At 37.7% G+C, this 16,957-nt stretch overlaps 5 protein-coding genes and 1 long non-coding RNA gene across 11 annotated transcripts; 4 read left to right on the forward strand and 2 right to left on the reverse strand.

Moving 5' to 3' along the window:
• Positions 1 to 105: 105 nt before the first annotated feature.
• On the forward strand, positions 106 to 1,493 carry LOC117645148 (ubiquitin-like protein 4A). Its single transcript, XM_034385124.1, has 4 exons — positions 106 to 305; positions 686 to 791; positions 902 to 1,077; positions 1,181 to 1,493. The coding sequence occupies exons 1-4, from the start codon at positions 258 to 260 to the stop codon at positions 1,259 to 1,261; spliced, it is 411 nt and encodes a 136-aa protein (XP_034241015.1). The 5' UTR covers positions 106 to 257; the 3' UTR covers positions 1,262 to 1,493.
• On the reverse strand, positions 1,441 to 3,969 carry LOC117645143 (39S ribosomal protein S30, mitochondrial). Its single transcript, XM_034385114.1, has 7 exons — positions 3,386 to 3,969; positions 3,157 to 3,304; positions 2,735 to 3,065; positions 2,467 to 2,628; positions 2,173 to 2,376; positions 1,893 to 2,092; positions 1,441 to 1,811 (listed from the first exon to the last, which is right to left on the reverse strand). The coding sequence occupies exons 1-7, from the start codon at positions 3,829 to 3,831 to the stop codon at positions 1,566 to 1,568; spliced, it is 1,737 nt and encodes a 578-aa protein (XP_034241005.1). The 5' UTR covers positions 3,832 to 3,969; the 3' UTR covers positions 1,441 to 1,565.
• Positions 3,969 to 4,517, forward strand: LOC117645149. The gene is made up of 2 exons (XR_004587707.1): positions 3,969 to 4,107; positions 4,194 to 4,517. It is a non-coding gene; the product is annotated as an uncharacterized LOC117645149 (long non-coding RNA).
• A 508-nt stretch (positions 4,518 to 5,025) lies between these two features.
• On the reverse strand, positions 5,026 to 10,451 carry LOC117645142 (myotubularin-related protein 10-B). 2 transcript variants are annotated; one of them, XM_034385111.1, is made up of 13 exons: positions 10,241 to 10,315; positions 9,893 to 9,953; positions 9,685 to 9,818; positions 9,455 to 9,610; positions 9,238 to 9,362; positions 9,025 to 9,159; positions 8,763 to 8,924; positions 8,013 to 8,081; positions 7,629 to 7,774; positions 7,229 to 7,548; positions 6,972 to 7,142; positions 6,696 to 6,894; positions 5,026 to 6,614 (listed from the first exon to the last, which is right to left on the reverse strand). In XM_034385111.1, the coding sequence occupies exons 1-13, from the start codon at positions 10,313 to 10,315 to the stop codon at positions 6,340 to 6,342; spliced, it is 2,028 nt and encodes a 675-aa protein (XP_034241002.1). In that variant the 3' UTR covers positions 5,026 to 6,339. The 2 variants fall into 2 exon arrangements, with proteins under 2 accessions (XP_034241002.1, XP_034241004.1); XM_034385113.1 differs by lacking the exon at positions 8,013 to 8,081 and having other exon boundaries at positions 10,241 to 10,451.
• A 216-nt stretch (positions 10,452 to 10,667) lies between these two features.
• LOC117645144 (protein strawberry notch-like) lies at positions 10,668 to 13,761 on the forward strand. Of its 4 annotated transcripts, none has more exons than XM_034385115.1 (9): positions 10,668 to 10,786; positions 11,293 to 11,489; positions 11,576 to 11,697; positions 11,771 to 11,919; positions 11,995 to 12,128; positions 12,273 to 12,670; positions 12,764 to 13,008; positions 13,088 to 13,287; positions 13,380 to 13,761. In XM_034385115.1, the coding sequence occupies exons 2-9, from the start codon at positions 11,339 to 11,341 to the stop codon at positions 13,469 to 13,471; spliced, it is 1,491 nt and encodes a 496-aa protein (XP_034241006.1). In that variant the 5' UTR covers positions 10,668 to 10,786; positions 11,293 to 11,338; the 3' UTR covers positions 13,472 to 13,761. The 4 variants fall into 4 exon arrangements, with proteins under 4 accessions (XP_034241006.1, XP_034241007.1, XP_034241008.1 ...); XM_034385116.1 differs by having other exon boundaries at positions 10,671 to 10,730; XM_034385117.1 differs by lacking the exon at positions 10,668 to 10,786 and adding an exon at positions 10,806 to 10,965.
• A 273-nt stretch (positions 13,762 to 14,034) lies between these two features.
• On the forward strand, positions 14,035 to 16,709 carry LOC117645147 (BAG family molecular chaperone regulator 2-like). Of its 2 annotated transcripts, none has more exons than XM_034385123.1 (4): positions 14,035 to 14,299; positions 14,411 to 14,612; positions 14,694 to 14,809; positions 14,904 to 16,709. In XM_034385123.1, the coding sequence occupies exons 2-4, from the start codon at positions 14,462 to 14,464 to the stop codon at positions 15,126 to 15,128; spliced, it is 492 nt and encodes a 163-aa protein (XP_034241014.1). In that variant the 5' UTR covers positions 14,035 to 14,299; positions 14,411 to 14,461; the 3' UTR covers positions 15,129 to 16,709. The 2 variants fall into 2 exon arrangements, with proteins under 2 accessions (XP_034241014.1, XP_034241013.1); XM_034385122.1 differs by having other exon boundaries at positions 14,036 to 14,217.
• The last annotated feature ends 248 nt before the right edge of the window (positions 16,710 to 16,957 follow it).

The raw sequence follows: 16,957 nt of genomic DNA on the forward strand, positions 1-16,957 counted from the left end.
AGCGGTGGCGCTGCTTTCTCTCTCTCCGCCCCTCTCTCCATTCCACTCTTCTTCTCTCCTTTATACGTCATCGTCATCATCCCTCTCGCCCCCTTCCTCTGTCCCTTCCCTCCGTCCGTCTTCCGTGTACGCACTGGGGAGGCTTGAGGTTCAGGGCAGGGAGGTTGGGTGGATTAAAAGGTTTCCATGCTGGCGGCTGTCGTTCATGATTTAAGTTAGTCCTACATCGTTTCATTAGTTTCTACCGACATTCGACGATGAAGATTCATATCAAAGTGCTGCAAGGACAGGAGTGTTCAATGGAAGTAAGTATTACATAGTGGGTAATGCTACTTTGTTATAAACAATACTACTGAACTTTTAATGGTTAGTTAATGAATAAGAGTTGTTTTCACATATATGATATTTACTCTGTGTAAAGCATTTTAAGTATACAATTTTTATGAGTATTTAATGTAAGGAACACATCAAATTGTAGGTTACGTAGATAAAAATGTTAGAAGTGTCATCGTTGACAATGAATGTTTCACCCTGAAAGCTTTAAAAAACGGTTGCAAGGTTCTCTTGTTTTTGTTTTTTTTTTGTTTGTTTTTTTAAGTTGTGTTGTTCTAATTAGTTTTTAAGCTCTACACTCTAGACCTCTCTCAGTGGGTTAAAATGTATGTTAAATTATTTTTCTGTGCAGGTTTCATCAGAAATGTCTGTTTTGGAACTAAAAGAGCAAGTTTCAACAAGATTAAAAATACCTGTCAACCAGCAAAAATTTCTTGTTAGTGGAAAGACTCTCTCAGGTAGGTTACTCTCCTTCAAATCAAAGTTCTAGTTTCCTTTCTAGTTTTCTGCCCATATTTTAGTAACTTATGTAGAGAAGAACATGATGGCAATTCTGCATTGTTTACAGATGAGAAAAATCTAGACCATTATGGAGTAAAAGAAGGAACCAAACTGATTTTAGCTGTACGTAAAATTGATGACGGAGCACCCGATGTTAATCACCTCAGATCTGCTGCATATACATTCCTGAGACGATTTTATTCAGATCCAGAGGCCAGAAAAATTCAAGAAGAGTTCATCAAAGTACTTATTTTTCTCATTCAATAATCAAGATACATGTAACTGCAGTTTTAGAATATATGTGAGATATGTGTGTTGCAAATGTTATTTATTACTTTTGTTGCAGAGTTTCCATAAATCTGTTAATAGTTTGAGTCTAGATGATTTGGAACGAATAGCAACTATGCATATCAATGAAGTAAAGTAAGTCTTGAAATTTTCACCAAGTGATGAGATGAAGTTGTCAAACGTTTTCTACTGGACTTCGCTGCAAGTACTGGAACAACCCTAAGGAAGGGTGTTCTCTTTCATAATCAACATTTCCATCTTGAGAGGCATTTTTTTTTTTCAACATAAGCTTTGTTGTATATATTGAGAAGACAAATATTATTTACTTAAATTGTATTTAATGTCACAATAAATTAATCCTATTTTGAATACATGACAAATTATATTTTCACACCTTAATTGAAATGCCAACTTTTTGAAGGCCTACTCTTTGGGACAAACAACTACTTTCCTGTCCCAACAATCGGATTCTTGTTGGTACCTGGGTAAAATGTTCTCTCAAACCTTGACAAAGTCTTATCTAGCTTTTTCTCGGCCTCTGTTCTCAAAGCGTTTGGTTTGTGAATTTTAGGGTGGTCATCTAATCTTCTTGCATCTGGAGGTGGTTGTTGAGTTGTAAACCACTGAGTTTTCTTGGCATATGGCATATCATGGAATTTGACCTTGTAAATGTACTCCCAAGCATACAGCTGAAAGACAAGAACAGTAAATATAGTGAGTCAATGGCTTTTGATGGTAAATACAATTAAGTTACAATGTTTTCAAATCACCTCTGGTTTTTCTTGAACCCTAGGGCGGTTAGATGTCAAATACTTATAATGACCCTCTAACCAAATGCGTCTTTCTTCAAAATCAATATTGGCGATATAGGGTTTATCTGATAAATATGGTTTCATTTCCACTCCAGTTCTTTCTCTGGGTTCTAACAGGTACATTTTTATGATTTGTTTTAGAACATCTTCATTTAATCCTGCCCGAAAAAGAATTCATTTAACAAATTTAATAAATAAAAGATGGAGTGTAAACTTCTTCATTGTAGAAATGACTTACCAATAACACGCCCTTCATTAACACTTTCAAACAACGATGCTGGCTTGGAGGCCCAACATAAATTGCACCTGGGACTTTCAGTAGAGTTCTTGGTGTGCAATAAGGTAGTATTCAGTTGGTACAAATAAAAAGACCAGTCTCTGCCATTTGTTACAGCTGTTTGTGTCAAAAGTGGGTAGGTTACATCATGGAATGTTGAAAAACCTGAAAAAAAAAAAGAAGTAAGTTTAGTGAACTAGTTTCATTAATAGTTAAAAAAACTGAAGAAGATCAGCTGCTTGACTTGTTATGTACCTTGATAGCAAGCCTGACCAAGAAGCCAGGAGAATGAGGATAAAATTGCAACACTGTGCGCCCCCTCCAATCTTTCCTCAAGATCAAATGGTCTTGATTCCAAAAAGTTTGAAGAGAGGAATGACATTAATCCAAACTCATGAGGCTCCCCTGGCCAGAACCCTGGACAAATTTGAAGAAAATGTGTCAAAAGTTTAATTAAGAAGCAAGGAACAATAAAAGTAAGGGACAGAAAAGAAAGAAGCAGATCTTTTTGCAGCCTAAATACCTGGTATTGTTGTTGCATGGCGAAATTTTTTATCAAGGTACAGACTTTTAGGTTCATAAGGGACATGGGGAATATCTTTCGCTCGTGGGTCTTCTTCCATTATGTCTTCAGCAGATGGCAAGGGGTATCGAGATTGAAGCTGCAAGATGGATTCTCCACAAAACTGGATTGGCTCATTGACTGGTCCATCAACTAATGATGGATCTAGGAAAGACTTCCTCACATTCAAATTAGTCATTTTTGTTCTTGATTTCCGCTCATCTAGCTTTTTTTTAGATGGATTTATGCCACCCAGGAACCAGAAGGCCTCTACCCTGGGATCTGGAACAACCTGTCAGATAACAAATTAAAATTGTGTTTTGTCCAGTCTTCACATTAAAAGTGTTCATGTCAAAAAGAATTGAATGGTCAGAAGAACTTACAGTGATTGCATTTAAATGCTTTGCTTCAGATACAAGACCACTAACCAGAACCCTATTCAAATGATCCACAAAGCTCTTCGTATAAATGTCTTCAGTCTCAAGTTTAGACAGTGTCTTAGTAGAGGTTACTGACAGTTCATGCCTCCTCCTACAACATTAAAAATAAAATCAATAATAAGTTTAAAGATTTAAGAGAAATGAACTAACAAACAAGCAGACTTCAACGTACCTTAAATAGTGATACTCAAACAAAATTGTTTCTTCAACTTGAGATTTTAATTTTGATGCTAGCTCTGATGCCTTACTGTCCAAAGATGCATCAGAATAGATTGGTTTTATGTCATCGTTCACCTCAATGTGGGTGCGAGTGGCAAACTGGACCCATGGTAAGAAATTGTAAGGGACGGTCTTTCCATTGAGACTAACCGCTTCCCATCCATAATATTTGGGCATATTCAGTTCGTATAATTTTTCCTCCACAGTGTCGTGACTCTTGAGCCATTTGTGCCACTGTTCTTTTCGCCGCAGTTTTTCGGCAAGAGGGCCCTGCGCCTCAATGGGAGGGTACTGAGGCTCGCTCACGGAAACCACTGCAGACGATAACCTCTTGGAGCACACAGACGACATCGGAGGAACCCATTTCGTTCCTCTGAAAGGGAAACGGGCGATGGACATGGCTGGAAATCACTGGTTACTGTCAGTGCCTCCTAGTACGCCGATTGATTACTGATGTTTCATCAATTCTTCATGAAAGAGCCAGATTTAAACTTGCTGTCCGGGCATGGACTCGTCTTCAGACAAGATACATACAAACCTATTGGCAGTCGATCGTGCAGATAATGTCACCGTCGTCTGCACTCTGTTGTGCTGTTGTGCATGAAATCCAAAATTTCAAGACCTTCGAAATGTTGCTTGAAGTTGACATTTGATATTCAAAACTTGACCAGAAAAGTAGGTGGAGCGCAACTTTTCATCGCTTTTATGTTTGGAAGTCGCGCTACCGGAACATTTCTAACCATTTTGTGTTTTCTCCCCAGTTTATTCATTCATAGGAGGTAACCTAGTAACTTGTAGAAGATGGAAGACCGAACCGCCAAAGCCCTTTGTATTCTGACGTTTGTGGCAGGATTTGCACTCGGATATAAAGCTAAGGAATGGAGAATTTTATGGTTGAAGAGAAGAAGAGACAGACTGGCCTCTCAATTGCGTGAAGCTCAAAAAGAATTAGAGTTGCTCCAGAAGGCACATTAAGGAGTTTCAGAGAGAATTTGGTGCCACTGTAAAAACTTCATGCTTCTGAGGGCTTCTAATTGTAATCCACATATTTCTACTCTGTACATTAAAGAGATATTTCTTGACCACTCTGTTCTCCTTGTCATTTGTCACTCAAACTTTTCTGATATTTATGGTTTGTCGATTTGAAGGAGTAGCAAAGTGCCCATCTTGCACTGCAGTGCATGATTACTTGGGACTGGTGGCTGTAGTTATAAAAGAGTACAACAGCAAATGAAAACACATGTGTTTTATATACATATATAAATATATAATGACATTTTTTTTAGACGTTCAGAATACCATGACCTAATACGAATCATAAGAAAATACTGACTCCTTTAATAGAACATTATCACTTTCACTCTGATATGGTTAATACATCTAACATTTTTATTGCAAAAAATTTTTGGCTTTGAAAACACCTAACAATTAACTTGGAATGGTTTAGAGTTATAATATATCTTTAAGATAACTTGCTTTTCACTTAAACATTTTCTTCTAATAATAGCAGAATACTCTTATGTGGTCTTTATAAATCAACCTTCATAAAATTACTTTCACGCCATAACCGGTAAATGTTAATAACTTTAAACATGTCACACAACAAATTTATTACAACCATTCTTATAATAGATGATACTGTCTAAATTCGATTGACTAGTTTACAGCAATGTCAGAAGTCACTTCAAACACAAAGGGAAGGGAAATCTGCATCAAAGTCAGAATGGTGTCAGAGGCAGGAGTGAAAATAAATGCAGTCTTAAATAATATACAACACTGGGCAGTAATAAAGTACATTCAAGGAGTCAAAATAATTGAAAGAAATTTAAGTCAAGCAAAATTTGAAAAGCTTAACGTTACATGCAGGCAACAATGTCACAAAATTTCAGTGAAGAATCAATACTACATTCAAGCTCAGTGGTGTGAATTCACACACTTGTCACAAATAAGTTTAGACTTGACATTCGTTTCAAGGCAGGCACAAATCAATTAGTGTCTTTTGATAACAGTACCTACATAAGCAATGTAAAGAACATATGGATGCAAAAAGTCTCACTCTGCTTTGGTAAAATTGGATCTAGTTACAGTTTGATTGAGTTTCTAATGAGTATACAAAATGAGTCTGTGCTTTTGAGTCAAGCTATACTTCTAGCCAAAATCAATAATTAGGAGCTCAAACTGAAGTAAGAAGGATGAGATCAGTACAAATTATTGTACTTTTCACAACACCTGTGCAATTGACTAAACTACTCAGGGCAGAACTTTAACAACAAGATGCAAATTATGTCTGATTCTAAAAAAAATAAAATCACTAATAGTCACAACTCAATCCCTAACACTTACATTGATTCACAACACTTACTCTACGTAAGGCATGTTTGCTTCTTTGCTGAATACTTTGAACTGTAGATTTTATTTCAAACAAAAAGGGTAAGTAAAAGATGGAAAAAAGATCCAAAACACACATGTCCTGATACAATTATCAAATAAATCAGCAAAGAGAGCATCAGTAAACAAAAGAATTTGAGGCCCAATGGTCCCACTAATTTTAAAAGCTGCACAGAGCACTGTCAGGCATGATTATCACAGCTTAAGGCATGAAAACTACCAAAGTTACTCGCATATAATTTCAGCCATATAAATAATTAATTACACAGCTAAATAAGAAGAAAATATCCCTCTTACTTTATAAGAGTCCATTTGTGAACCACGATTAAAAGCTACAACTCTTGCAGCATGAAAAGTTCAAGAAATAGAGTATGTCATATGCGAGTAATGTGGTAACAAGATGCAAGTTTTCTACTCAAAAATTAATTTCCTTGATTTACAAAGCTTATTTCAGAACAATGAATGAGATAGAGATATGAAATTCTTAGCATGTATCCTCAGACAAAGAGGAATCACTCATCAGTCAGGAGCATTGAGCAGTGACTGCGAATCCAGTAATGCTTCATTAGAGGCAAAGCTGTTGTTGAGTGCAAGAGTACTGTTCAATAACCCCGGACTCACAGGGTCGGTGCTTGCACTAAACGGAAAAAACGAAGTCACATGTTGCTTTGCTGTACAGACAGTGTGATTTGTTGTCCGCTCTCCTGCCTTCACTTCAGCAAGCTGCTCTTGGAGGCGGTCAATTTGAGCATGAAGAGCTCGTAAACCAAGATCAATTTGAGGCGCTCCCCCACCTAGGGAAACAATTTTGGTACAGTTCAATGAATACAAAATTTGAGTGTTTGATGAAAAATAGTGAGATTAACCAAACTTACACTTGATTTCAAGTAGTGGAACCCATCTGAAATAACACTGTGACCACAAAGCCAGATTGGGAAGCGAGCTGTATGAGTTGAGAACAGAACCAAATTTGCCAGGGTTGTACATTGGGTTTCGGAACAGGGCAATATCCTTTTCCACAAACACCTCTCCCCAATCCCATAATGTACGAAGTACTATTGGCTTACTAGCATCCTGAAATAAACATACAGAATTTTAGGATCAGGTTAAATTTAAATTAGTTAATGATGACTTAACTGCAGTTTTCTTACCCGACTTGCCGCTAATCTGTCATGTTCACAATCAAACAAAAATGTGTCAAATACTGTCATGTGTGCACAATCCCATAAAGTTGTCAGATATGTTTCAGTGAATTCAAACGCTGATGGATATTGACGCAAGAGCTGCCACACACAATCAAGATACAAAAGCAGAATGGGCGACTGAAAGAAAAAAGCATCCAAAAACTGTAAGAAAAACAGAAAGACTTCACCAAAATAATTATCTAAAAGAAAAAATGTTGTTTTACCTGCTGTACATCTGCATTCAAAATGTGGCCTAAGCGTGAAGAAAATGGGTGACCCATGGCAATCCAGTCTTTCTGCAAAAGTGTTTGGAATCCCAGGATAGTTCGGAAGTGAGAGTCCACGAGGAGTTGAGTGAGAGATGAAACCAAACATGACATGTCTCTTCCATCAGCCTCTTGAAGGACAACTGTGACATTGTCTTTGAGAAACGCAGCTGCCTTATTTGCTTTTCCCAAACAAGCTGACACTGTGTGCAGCCACCTTGAATTTTCTACTTGAGCAAGAAAGTGGTTGTCCTGGATCCAAAACTGCCGAACATTATCTGGTGAGGCACAGACACGAGTTAAGAATGAAGGAATATTTTACATAATTGCATGTTGGCAATGGAAGAGGTAATTGTACCAGGTGTGCAAAGATCCCGAAGCTTATAGTAGCTGTTGTAAACATCTTTTGGAGATGGAAGATCCTGAGTGAGTTCCATTAGTTCTGGTTGAGTAAGCTGAGGATGGCCTTTGCGGACATTCTCCAGCATGATATTTTCTTGAGTCCTGAAATAAAATTTGAAGATTGCTTATAATGTGCCTCAGCAAACTGTAATTGTAAAAAGTTTTAACAGAAGTCTGGAACATGACTTGGACAACAATAAAAAATATTTAAGCTGAAATATTAAATGAGTAGGGCCAAAATAAGGCAAAGTCCCTCCAAACACCATGCAACCTTACAAGAAAAGCACAACAATACACACTTCAAGCTAACAATCATAGCATTTGCAACAAGATCCCTAACCTTGCTTCAGGGACGATGTTTGACAAGCCGGAATGGCGAATTACTGAAGGCTGAATGACCAGCATTTTACTGCAAGCATAAAGAGACAGCCACAATAACTACCCTCAAACTACAAGAACATGTATCCCCTGGTGATACAAATCAACTAGACATACGCGAAAGAGGGAGTGGCACCACTCACATATTGTTAATAATCCACCAATAATAATTAAATGAATGCAATAATGTTAAATCAGAAAATAGAATTACTGTAGCTACCAATACATATGGAATTAATTAGCATAAAACAAAAATGCCTGAATTTCTTTCAATACATGTAGTATTATTAAACAACTTAAAGCATCAAAATAAGCCCAAAACTTATAAAAGAGAAGAGGTAAAATGCATGTGCATGGCTAAGCTAGTGCAGGACTTACTTAATCTATATTTAGATTTTAAAAAAAAAACGAATTGAAGTTGTGGCAAAATAAAGAATGTACTTGTTTTATCTAACCATCATCTCATTAAATATTTGAAACAATTAATGTAAGCGGTGTAAAACTTTATAGCAGCACAGCCCAATACACAGGTTACTCTAGATAAAGATGCAGTGTTGTGCAGCAGTGAAAGCTTCAGTAAATTTTCTTACAGAAGAATTATTTCTGAACAGAAACAACATATGTCTTATCCTGCCACTTTGAAGTGCCAAAAGAGGTGCAAACCAACAAATTTAAACCCTGAACAAAACTTACAAACCATTTCACACCTTACCTATCAGTAATTGTTGGTTGTAGATCAGCCATGCGCACTAGAGCAGCTCCATTCTTAGAACTCCAGCACCACACTGGAGGGCGGCTGCTTCGAAAATGTCGAGCTGCTTCCATTAGTTGACAGTCAACTAGAGAAGCAGGAACAACAAGCCACTCAGGCAGGCTGTTTCCATTGTTCCAAAATACAAGAAACACAATTAGAAAAAAAAACCATGAACATACAGTTTTAATAGAATGATAACAAATTAAACATTCTTCTTCACCTGATTGAAAGCTGAAAACCCTGGTTCACAGCTGACAACTTCCAGCCAACAGCACCAGTTCTGGTTAATTCTTTATTCCAGTCACTTGAATCACGAAACATGCTAACAGCTCGTTGACAGTTGTAGTAAGGCTCCCTGAAACAAGATTTTTGGTCATACCAAAGAATTATCAGAAATCAACACTTTCAAAGGCTGAGAAACAAAACTACATACCTATAATCATACGCAAAGAGTAGATGATGCTTTCTTGGAAAAGCATGATGGAGGAGAGCATTTGTTACAGTTTTACCGTGATTTGGTGGCGAAAATTTGAAGCTGAACTGGATCACTTTCATATTCTGAACACAATGAGGAAATGAAAATAAGAGTCTAATTAACACCATAGATAGCATTGCAAATTATGTCCAAATAAATGAACAGTTACATATACCTTACAAACTATGTACAGGCCTTTAACTTTCCCAGATATGTTATTTCCAGGCAACATTTTCCTGCGTTTGTCACCTGTCATCTGATGAACTTCGTCAACATTAGACAGACACACATCATAATCCCCAAGAAGCAAATTTTCCTGTAGACCCCTTTCCTGGAATCGGAAAAAAAGGAGAAACATGAAGCACCATAATTCGGTTACAACACTCTACTCAATAAAAGGTGTACCTCTCTGTGCCTTTCTTCAGTGGTGACAAAAGAGAGTTTGAAGTTTGTGACAGTGAGAATACCCGATTTGCCTTGTTTCTCACTAAGTGGAGCATACATAAGTACATTTTGAGCCTCTGCAACGACTGCCTCACCTGATGAATCAAAAGAAATATTATTACAATGGGGAAATGAGAAATAATACATTCAACTTAAGTATTTTTCTTACCAGGAAGAAGACGTGGGTTTAAAGTTTCGATAAAGTTTTCCTCAAGAGCGATATCTACAGCCTGAAAAAAGAAGGGGAAAATCATGGTACACATGAACAAATCATGAAACATGAATACAAATAGGTGGGGTTAGTGTTTGGCAACTGTCAAAAAGAAAGCTACTTTCATTCAGAAGGTTAGGTCACTCGTCAATGAAATCATCATTTGCAAGGTTAGAAACATGATTCAACAACAAAATTTTGAAATGTACACTGTTAAAATCAGATAATAGCAGAATGGGCGACGATTGTGGGCATTAGTAGACTAAAAAGCCGTCTGATCCAATTCTGTCGTCGACATACAAATACCTTGGTTTCGTGATCATTAAACCCAACATAGCTTCGAAAGCTCATCGACACACGTTTATCGCTCGGTTTAAACATGGCATCACGTCAAAAAAGAGGCTGTGAACTGGCTTGTACACGGAATCAACAAATGTTTCGATAACTAATCCACTGTTAAAGTTAAACGATGGACAAATGAGTTGTTACTTTCGTTCCACCTCCCACCGGGGAGAGATGAGAGCGCGGCAGATGAGCCAACCTCACAGTACTTCCGTCTTTTTCCAAACAGTTGAAAAAACGTCGCAGCTGTTGAATCGAGGTAACAGTAAAGGTGTTTTAGATAGTTATTAGCATGGAGGTAAAATTTTATAGATTTTAATGCTTCTGTTCAATGATTTGGTTTCGATCATATTTCGGTTTTCGTTGGTGCACTGAGGCGTCGTCTGCTGGCCAATGAACCGCCAAGTTGGTGGCTTTTTGTTTGTTGTTGCTAAGTTCAGTCCCAAGCTAAACGGTAAGAAACTGAAACTGTTCTGTTCTGTGGGAACTGAATCGTGCCTGCCAGAAGAGGTGAGTTGTTCAAAATGACGACTCTGCAACCATCGCACTCATTGTCGCAACTGCGAAAAGTTTTATTGTCGACTTTTGCACCTGTTTGCACCTGTTCCACTCGCGTGCGACCCGGTTCATCATGAGACGATTTCTGGTTCAAACAACATAGCCTTCGATTGATGAACTTACGTGTACCGGTAATAGCGGTGTAGGCAACCCGTTAACATCAGCTCGAAAGGCTGTTATGGATTGTGGAAAGTTACAGGGAGTGTGAGGATATGGAGTACAACAATGCTCTTGTGTGCTTGATAAACAATTTTAAACCTAGCGCCTGTCTCATTCCTTTGTGAATGTCTTTCGAAGTTTGGAGTCATGACACTCGATGAATTTCATCTTGTACCTCTCATGGTGAAGAAATCCTGGCCTTTGCCTATAAAACCTAGATTCTAACACTCTCCAGTGATCATTAAGTTGCCCGTTTTAGCTCAATAAAATGATTCGTTGCTGTATTTGTCTGTCCATAGATCCAGCCAACTATTCCATCTGGTTCCACCATTTTGTGTAAACAATATGGCAACAGGAGTCAATTTTGTGTCGGCATTAGTTGACAGACTTCGAAGTGAAGCCAAGAGATTAGCAGAGGACACAAATAAAATACTTCAAACTATAGAATTTCTTGAAGAAATGCTACAATCAGGCCACAGTGATTTAATTTCTAAAGGTAGTAAGGTGATTTAATAGTTAGAAATTTATATAATTTCTGACAACTCTATTTATTACCCATTTATCTTTATTTTTTCTCGGCAGCTCAAACAGATGATGCTCTCTACCATCTCAATAAAGCTGACTTGGGAGCTGACTCTGGAGCCATTATTCAAGTTGCAACAAATCTGATGAAAGACGCTGCTCAACTTTCAATGTGTAAAGAGGTATTTTTGTGAAGGTTTTAGAAATTCTATTCTTCACCTGGCCATGACATGTTGACATTTTGTTTTCCAACAGGTCATGAACAGTTCATTAAGTGATACAGAAAACAATGTCAGAAAGAATCTCGTAAATTCTATGTCCCCCACCAATGCTGACCAACAATGCCCAAACAAAGCCAATGGTGCTCCAATAGATAACTCATCGGACTTTATCTACACAGTAAAGTAAATACATTAGAGCAACTCATTAAAACTATCCCTTAAAGGTTTTTTTGTTTTCAATGTCAATTTCAATTGCAGGGCTGTGCTGCACTTCCCAACCACAAATTGCATCAGAATTGTACCCCAGTTAGAGTTGTTTGTTCCCAAAGACAAATCAATGGAATTAGATGAGGAAGATGAATCAGGGGAATTGAATGGCAAAAGAAAACTAGGTATTAAGAGAAACCTGTTCCCTTTTGTTATTCTTTAATTTATCTTATTTACCATGTGTAGTTCCTTGTTTAGAAAATCTAGGATTTTTGTGGTTTTCTTCCACTTTTTGTCATTAATTTGTAATCTGAAAATTGTTGTTTTAGTTGAAACGGTCTCTGAGCTGCCATCGAAGAGATTTAAAGTTGAGTCATGTGATTCACGGCCAGACAATGAGAGTAGTCTAGATTCAAAATTTCAGTGGTCTTCTGCAACAGCTGGTTTCCGAAACAAATTGTTTCAATATGTAGCAAATGCACTCCAATCTTTAATTTTTGATGCAAAGAAACGTGATTGCTTTAATTTTGACATCTTGGATCTTGGTGCCTCTGGAGAGGAGGTGAAAATATTCAAAGTGTCCAAATTCCAGCGAAAACATGCCACTGGAACAGCTGCTGTTCAATTGTATGGTGTGCATGTTGACCGAGGGATGCCATGGAGTAAAGCTACTGAAAGAAACCTAGGGTTGGTTGGGGAAGAAGAGGGCTTCTACATTTCCCATCAGGTGAGTTATTGATGACAGCTTTTTGAATTTTTGACAGACCTAAGTGTTGAATTTTTAAAACTCTTGACCACAATTGCCAATATCTTTTGATAGGTTCGCAATTCCAACAACACTGTAGTTTTGGCTGTTGCTTTAGAGTCCAATTCCAGTAACGAAACGAGACCCAACCAAGAGGACATGTTATATACTTTATACTGGCCTAATAAAGGCCATGATTTGCACGAGATGACTTTAAGAGAGATTAAAAGTAAATACAAGAAAGTGCCAAAGGATGAGGCTGAACTGCACTGGACCAAACACTATGAATCTTCTAAAACCATATGCTCCCATGCTTATTGGTAATCAAGTTTGTTGATGGACAGACAGTTCTTGGTTTTTTACAATTTTATTTGATTGTTCTTGTTCTTAATTTTTTAGGGGTGGGCGCTGCAAAAATGTTGCCTCGGGTAAAAAATGCGACGTTGGTGTTCAACGTGTAGTACACACTATTTTTGCAGGATATGCGCCAGGTGTATGGACTGAGGCAGACGGTCTCCTGAATAGCACAAATATACATGGGAAAAGAATGCAGATTGTTCGTCTGCATTCTTTCAACCAGGAACCAGACATAATTATTGGTAAGAATCCCTGAATGAACTTTTTGGACAGGTACTTTCATTTCATGAAGTAAGATTCATCAAATGAACTTGAGCTTATTTTCAAATTCTAGGAAAACTAATCCCTGATAGCTCTGTCAAAAGTCTGACTCAGGCACTTCAAGAAGATGCACATAAGATGGAAGAGGAGAAATTTTTGGACTAAACTGTGAAATGTTAGAGCCTATTTTGGTGTGTTGGTCACACAATGACATACATATGTAACCATACATATATATAATATATTATTTTTCTTTGTTGTATCAGTACATACTTTGCAATACATGTACAGTGGGACCAAATTCAACCCGCTTCAAGTGCCACATACAGGCAAACCAATTTTCTGTTCGGAGATTATTATTTACTCTTCTATTATAATTTTTGTTTAAACTCCTATTTGTCTTGTGAACATGTTGCTTTAAAGTGTATTTCATAAAATGATTTTGGCACACCCTCTCTCTCTTATTTTGTTAATATCTCTTATTTCTTTATTCGCATGAGTGGATTGAAGCTAGTACCCGCAGTTTATCATGCTTACGTATTTCGGCGGTCTCGCGTGGCATAATTTTTTGTAGTGCAATGCAAGTGCATTGCATCTGCTTTAGGGCTTCAGATACAAACCAACTTCGAGGCTTCGGGCTCCATTTGAATGGAACCGCTCTCCACAGCCAGGTTGTACAACCTGGGTTTCAAAATCAGATACTAGGTTCGCCTTTGTAAACATAAAATGCACCATAGAATTGATTGGATTCATTAGATTACGAATCAAAAAGTCTTTCTAGGTTTGCGATGAGTGCATGGATACGGCCTGCTGTTCGGACCTGTTTTAATCTTTTTCGCCGAGTGTGCCGCTCAAGCACTCGAACCCACGACTCGCTTCGCTGACTGACAGTTTGACGTGAGGAGAACAAGGTTGGTTGCCCGCACTATTTTTATTTATCTCATTCATTCCCTTGATGTCAACTTCAAATCAGCTTTTACTAGTGACATCATTGTAAGAAACATTTCAGGTTTCATGTTCTTTGTGCAAGCGAAAGCTGCTAACTATTCTGAAAGATTGCTTAGACTTTACCTTCTCACATTGCATAACCTTTCTGTGCTGCAGGTCCTACCTACCAGCCCACCTTCAGCCATCTGGTTTCTCCATCACTTAAACATGGAAATTGCAGTTGACCTCGTGTCAGAATTGGCTGACAAACTTCGGAGTGATGCTAAAAGATTAGCAGAAGACAAAGAGAAAATACTGCGAAGCATAGAATCACTTGTAGAACTGTTAAAATCTGACAGTAGCAATGCACTTTCTGCAGGTAAAGAGTTTTTTGCTGTTTTACTCCTTGAACTACCTGTTCTTTATTGATACATAATAACTCTCTGTTCTCTCTGTGCAGCTCAAAGAGACGATGCCCTTTGTCATCTTCACAAAGCTTACAAATTATCAGAAACTGTTCAAGTTTCAATTAACCTTATGGCAAGAGACGCAGCTCAACTTTCTGCAAGTCGACAGGTATGTTTGTGTTTATGGCTTGTAGATTCAGGTTTTGTGCTTCAATCATATTCTTGAAGTTATCTTACTACTTTGACATTGTTCTTTGCCACAGGTGAACAGTTTACTCAGTGACTTAGAAAAAGATGTGAAGAAGAATCCTATCAATTCTCGACAAAGGGTTATGTCGTACATGAATGCTTGCTGCTCTAACCAAACAGTTGGTGTTCCGCCTGATGAACACTTCGGTGCAACAATTGTAGGGTGCACGCTAGATGACCAAAAAGAGGCAAAGAAAAGAATTGAGATCATGTTAGAGTATGTTGATCAACGATCATGATCTCTTCTTAAGTGGTTGTTTTCAAAGCTATGGTTTCGTGCCTTCTTGTCTATTATTATTACTCAAATACTCTCTCCTCTAGATACGTCTGTCCAGAATGGAAGAGATATCATGTGATACTCAGCTGTTTTCTTTGACTTGTTTCGTGCATTGTAATAACTATGTAATTTAAGGTCGGGACCTCTTTTGTGATTGCATCACATGATCAATATAAACTATTTCATGTGACTCTTATACTAACGTAAAATGGTTAATTTCTTTGTTGTTCTTTTCTCTGTTTTTATTTGTTGGGGAGGTTTTTTTTTACTCTTAATTCTTTCTTGATTTCTGTTAACACTTAATAGTCATTCAGACGTTTTTATTGTTGTGTAATGATTCTACTGTAGGTTAATTAAACAATGAAAAGTCATTTTAAAATTGTTCTTATTATAGAATAATTCTACTGCTTATTATTTTAGCTGCTTTCACGAAGATTTTTCCTGGGGGCATGATGCATATATGCATCCATGATGTGAAATTTGCCACAGTCAAATCCTGAAAAAGGGTTTAGAGTATCAGATCCCATGCCCTTCCCTTGCTGTTATTTTAGTTTTCTTGTAAAGACACGCAGTGAGAAAGCCTGCACATTGTGCTAGTCAACATGGTTCTGATTACAACTGATACTTGTAAATGCATGTTCATGTGGACCAGTCACCTTTGGATTGCTGGTAGTTATTGGAAACTGTTTAAGTTACCAGTTGTGGAGTCTGGAACAGTTCTTACTTGATATTCAAAGAAATTTTGATTTGCATTTGTGAACTTTTTGTTAGAGCTTTTGCAGAAATCCCAACAATGTTCTTGTTAGTTGTGGTGGAAAGCCTTCAAGTATTATTTTTAGTCTCTTTCTTTTTTGTTGTGTTAGAAAAGTGCTGTGTCTAATTTCCTTTACCTAGAGTAACATTTTATTTTGATTTTCGGGTGATGGGGAGAGATACGGAAGTGAGTACGGGAGGCTTTTGACTATTGACACTCACATGAAACCATGTAACAGTTTCCCATTATCTCTCAAAACTATGCTAGATGTACTTCTTCTCTCAATAATTTTAATCCAACTTAATAGCCTAGTTTACAGGCTTTCTTCTGGTAGTGGCAGTTAATTGACAAGATTTGGGATCCTTTTTCACACTTGCTTTAAAATCTTTTAAGATCGCCTTGATTAAAATCGGCTGTGCTCCCACCAGTGCGTTAAAATTAGGTTAATCATTTGTTTTATCACTACAAATAGTGCGTATGTTTTATTGATTTTCAAGTCCGCTCTGTATAACATTCCGTCTGGAACCTGCATTTTAGTCTTCACATTCTGTTCCATTTTCTGTTTAAACAATTACTGTACTGAAAATTCCTGCTGGGATTTGCTCTTGTTAACACACTTATTTATTTCTGTCAATTGGTACACTTGTTAATGTGTAGAGTCTAGCTTTCCAAGTTTGTGCGGGAAAGTGCAATCTTGTCTCGTGAGAGACGAGCGACTTTGATTCATGCTCCTTTGATTTTTTCATGTTTTCCAATAAATAACTTGTTGCCTGAACGGCCATCAGACTATCCTCTGTCTTTTATCTTTCCTTTCCCTACATATTTAACGGTATTCACCAATCGACGCTCCGCAACCCAGATGCCCTGTGTGTGGCCACAACGTCGTAATGAGTGAGTTTGGCAGCTGCCTTCTCTTGTCTGCAGTCCTGGAATGAGAGTGTGTGACCACTCCCCTTTGTACGGACTTGACCACAATTGATCGTCTGTCTTTCGGGCCCGACCTGCCATGTCCGACTGCATAGAGCCCTACATTACCC

The sequence above is a fragment of the Thrips palmi genome, unplaced genomic scaffold (genome assembly GCF_012932325.1).
Source record: "Thrips palmi isolate BJ-2018 unplaced genomic scaffold, TpBJ-2018v1 HiC_scaffold_18, whole genome shotgun sequence".
NCBI classification, from domain to species: Eukaryota; Metazoa; Arthropoda; class Insecta; order Thysanoptera; family Thripidae; genus Thrips; species Thrips palmi.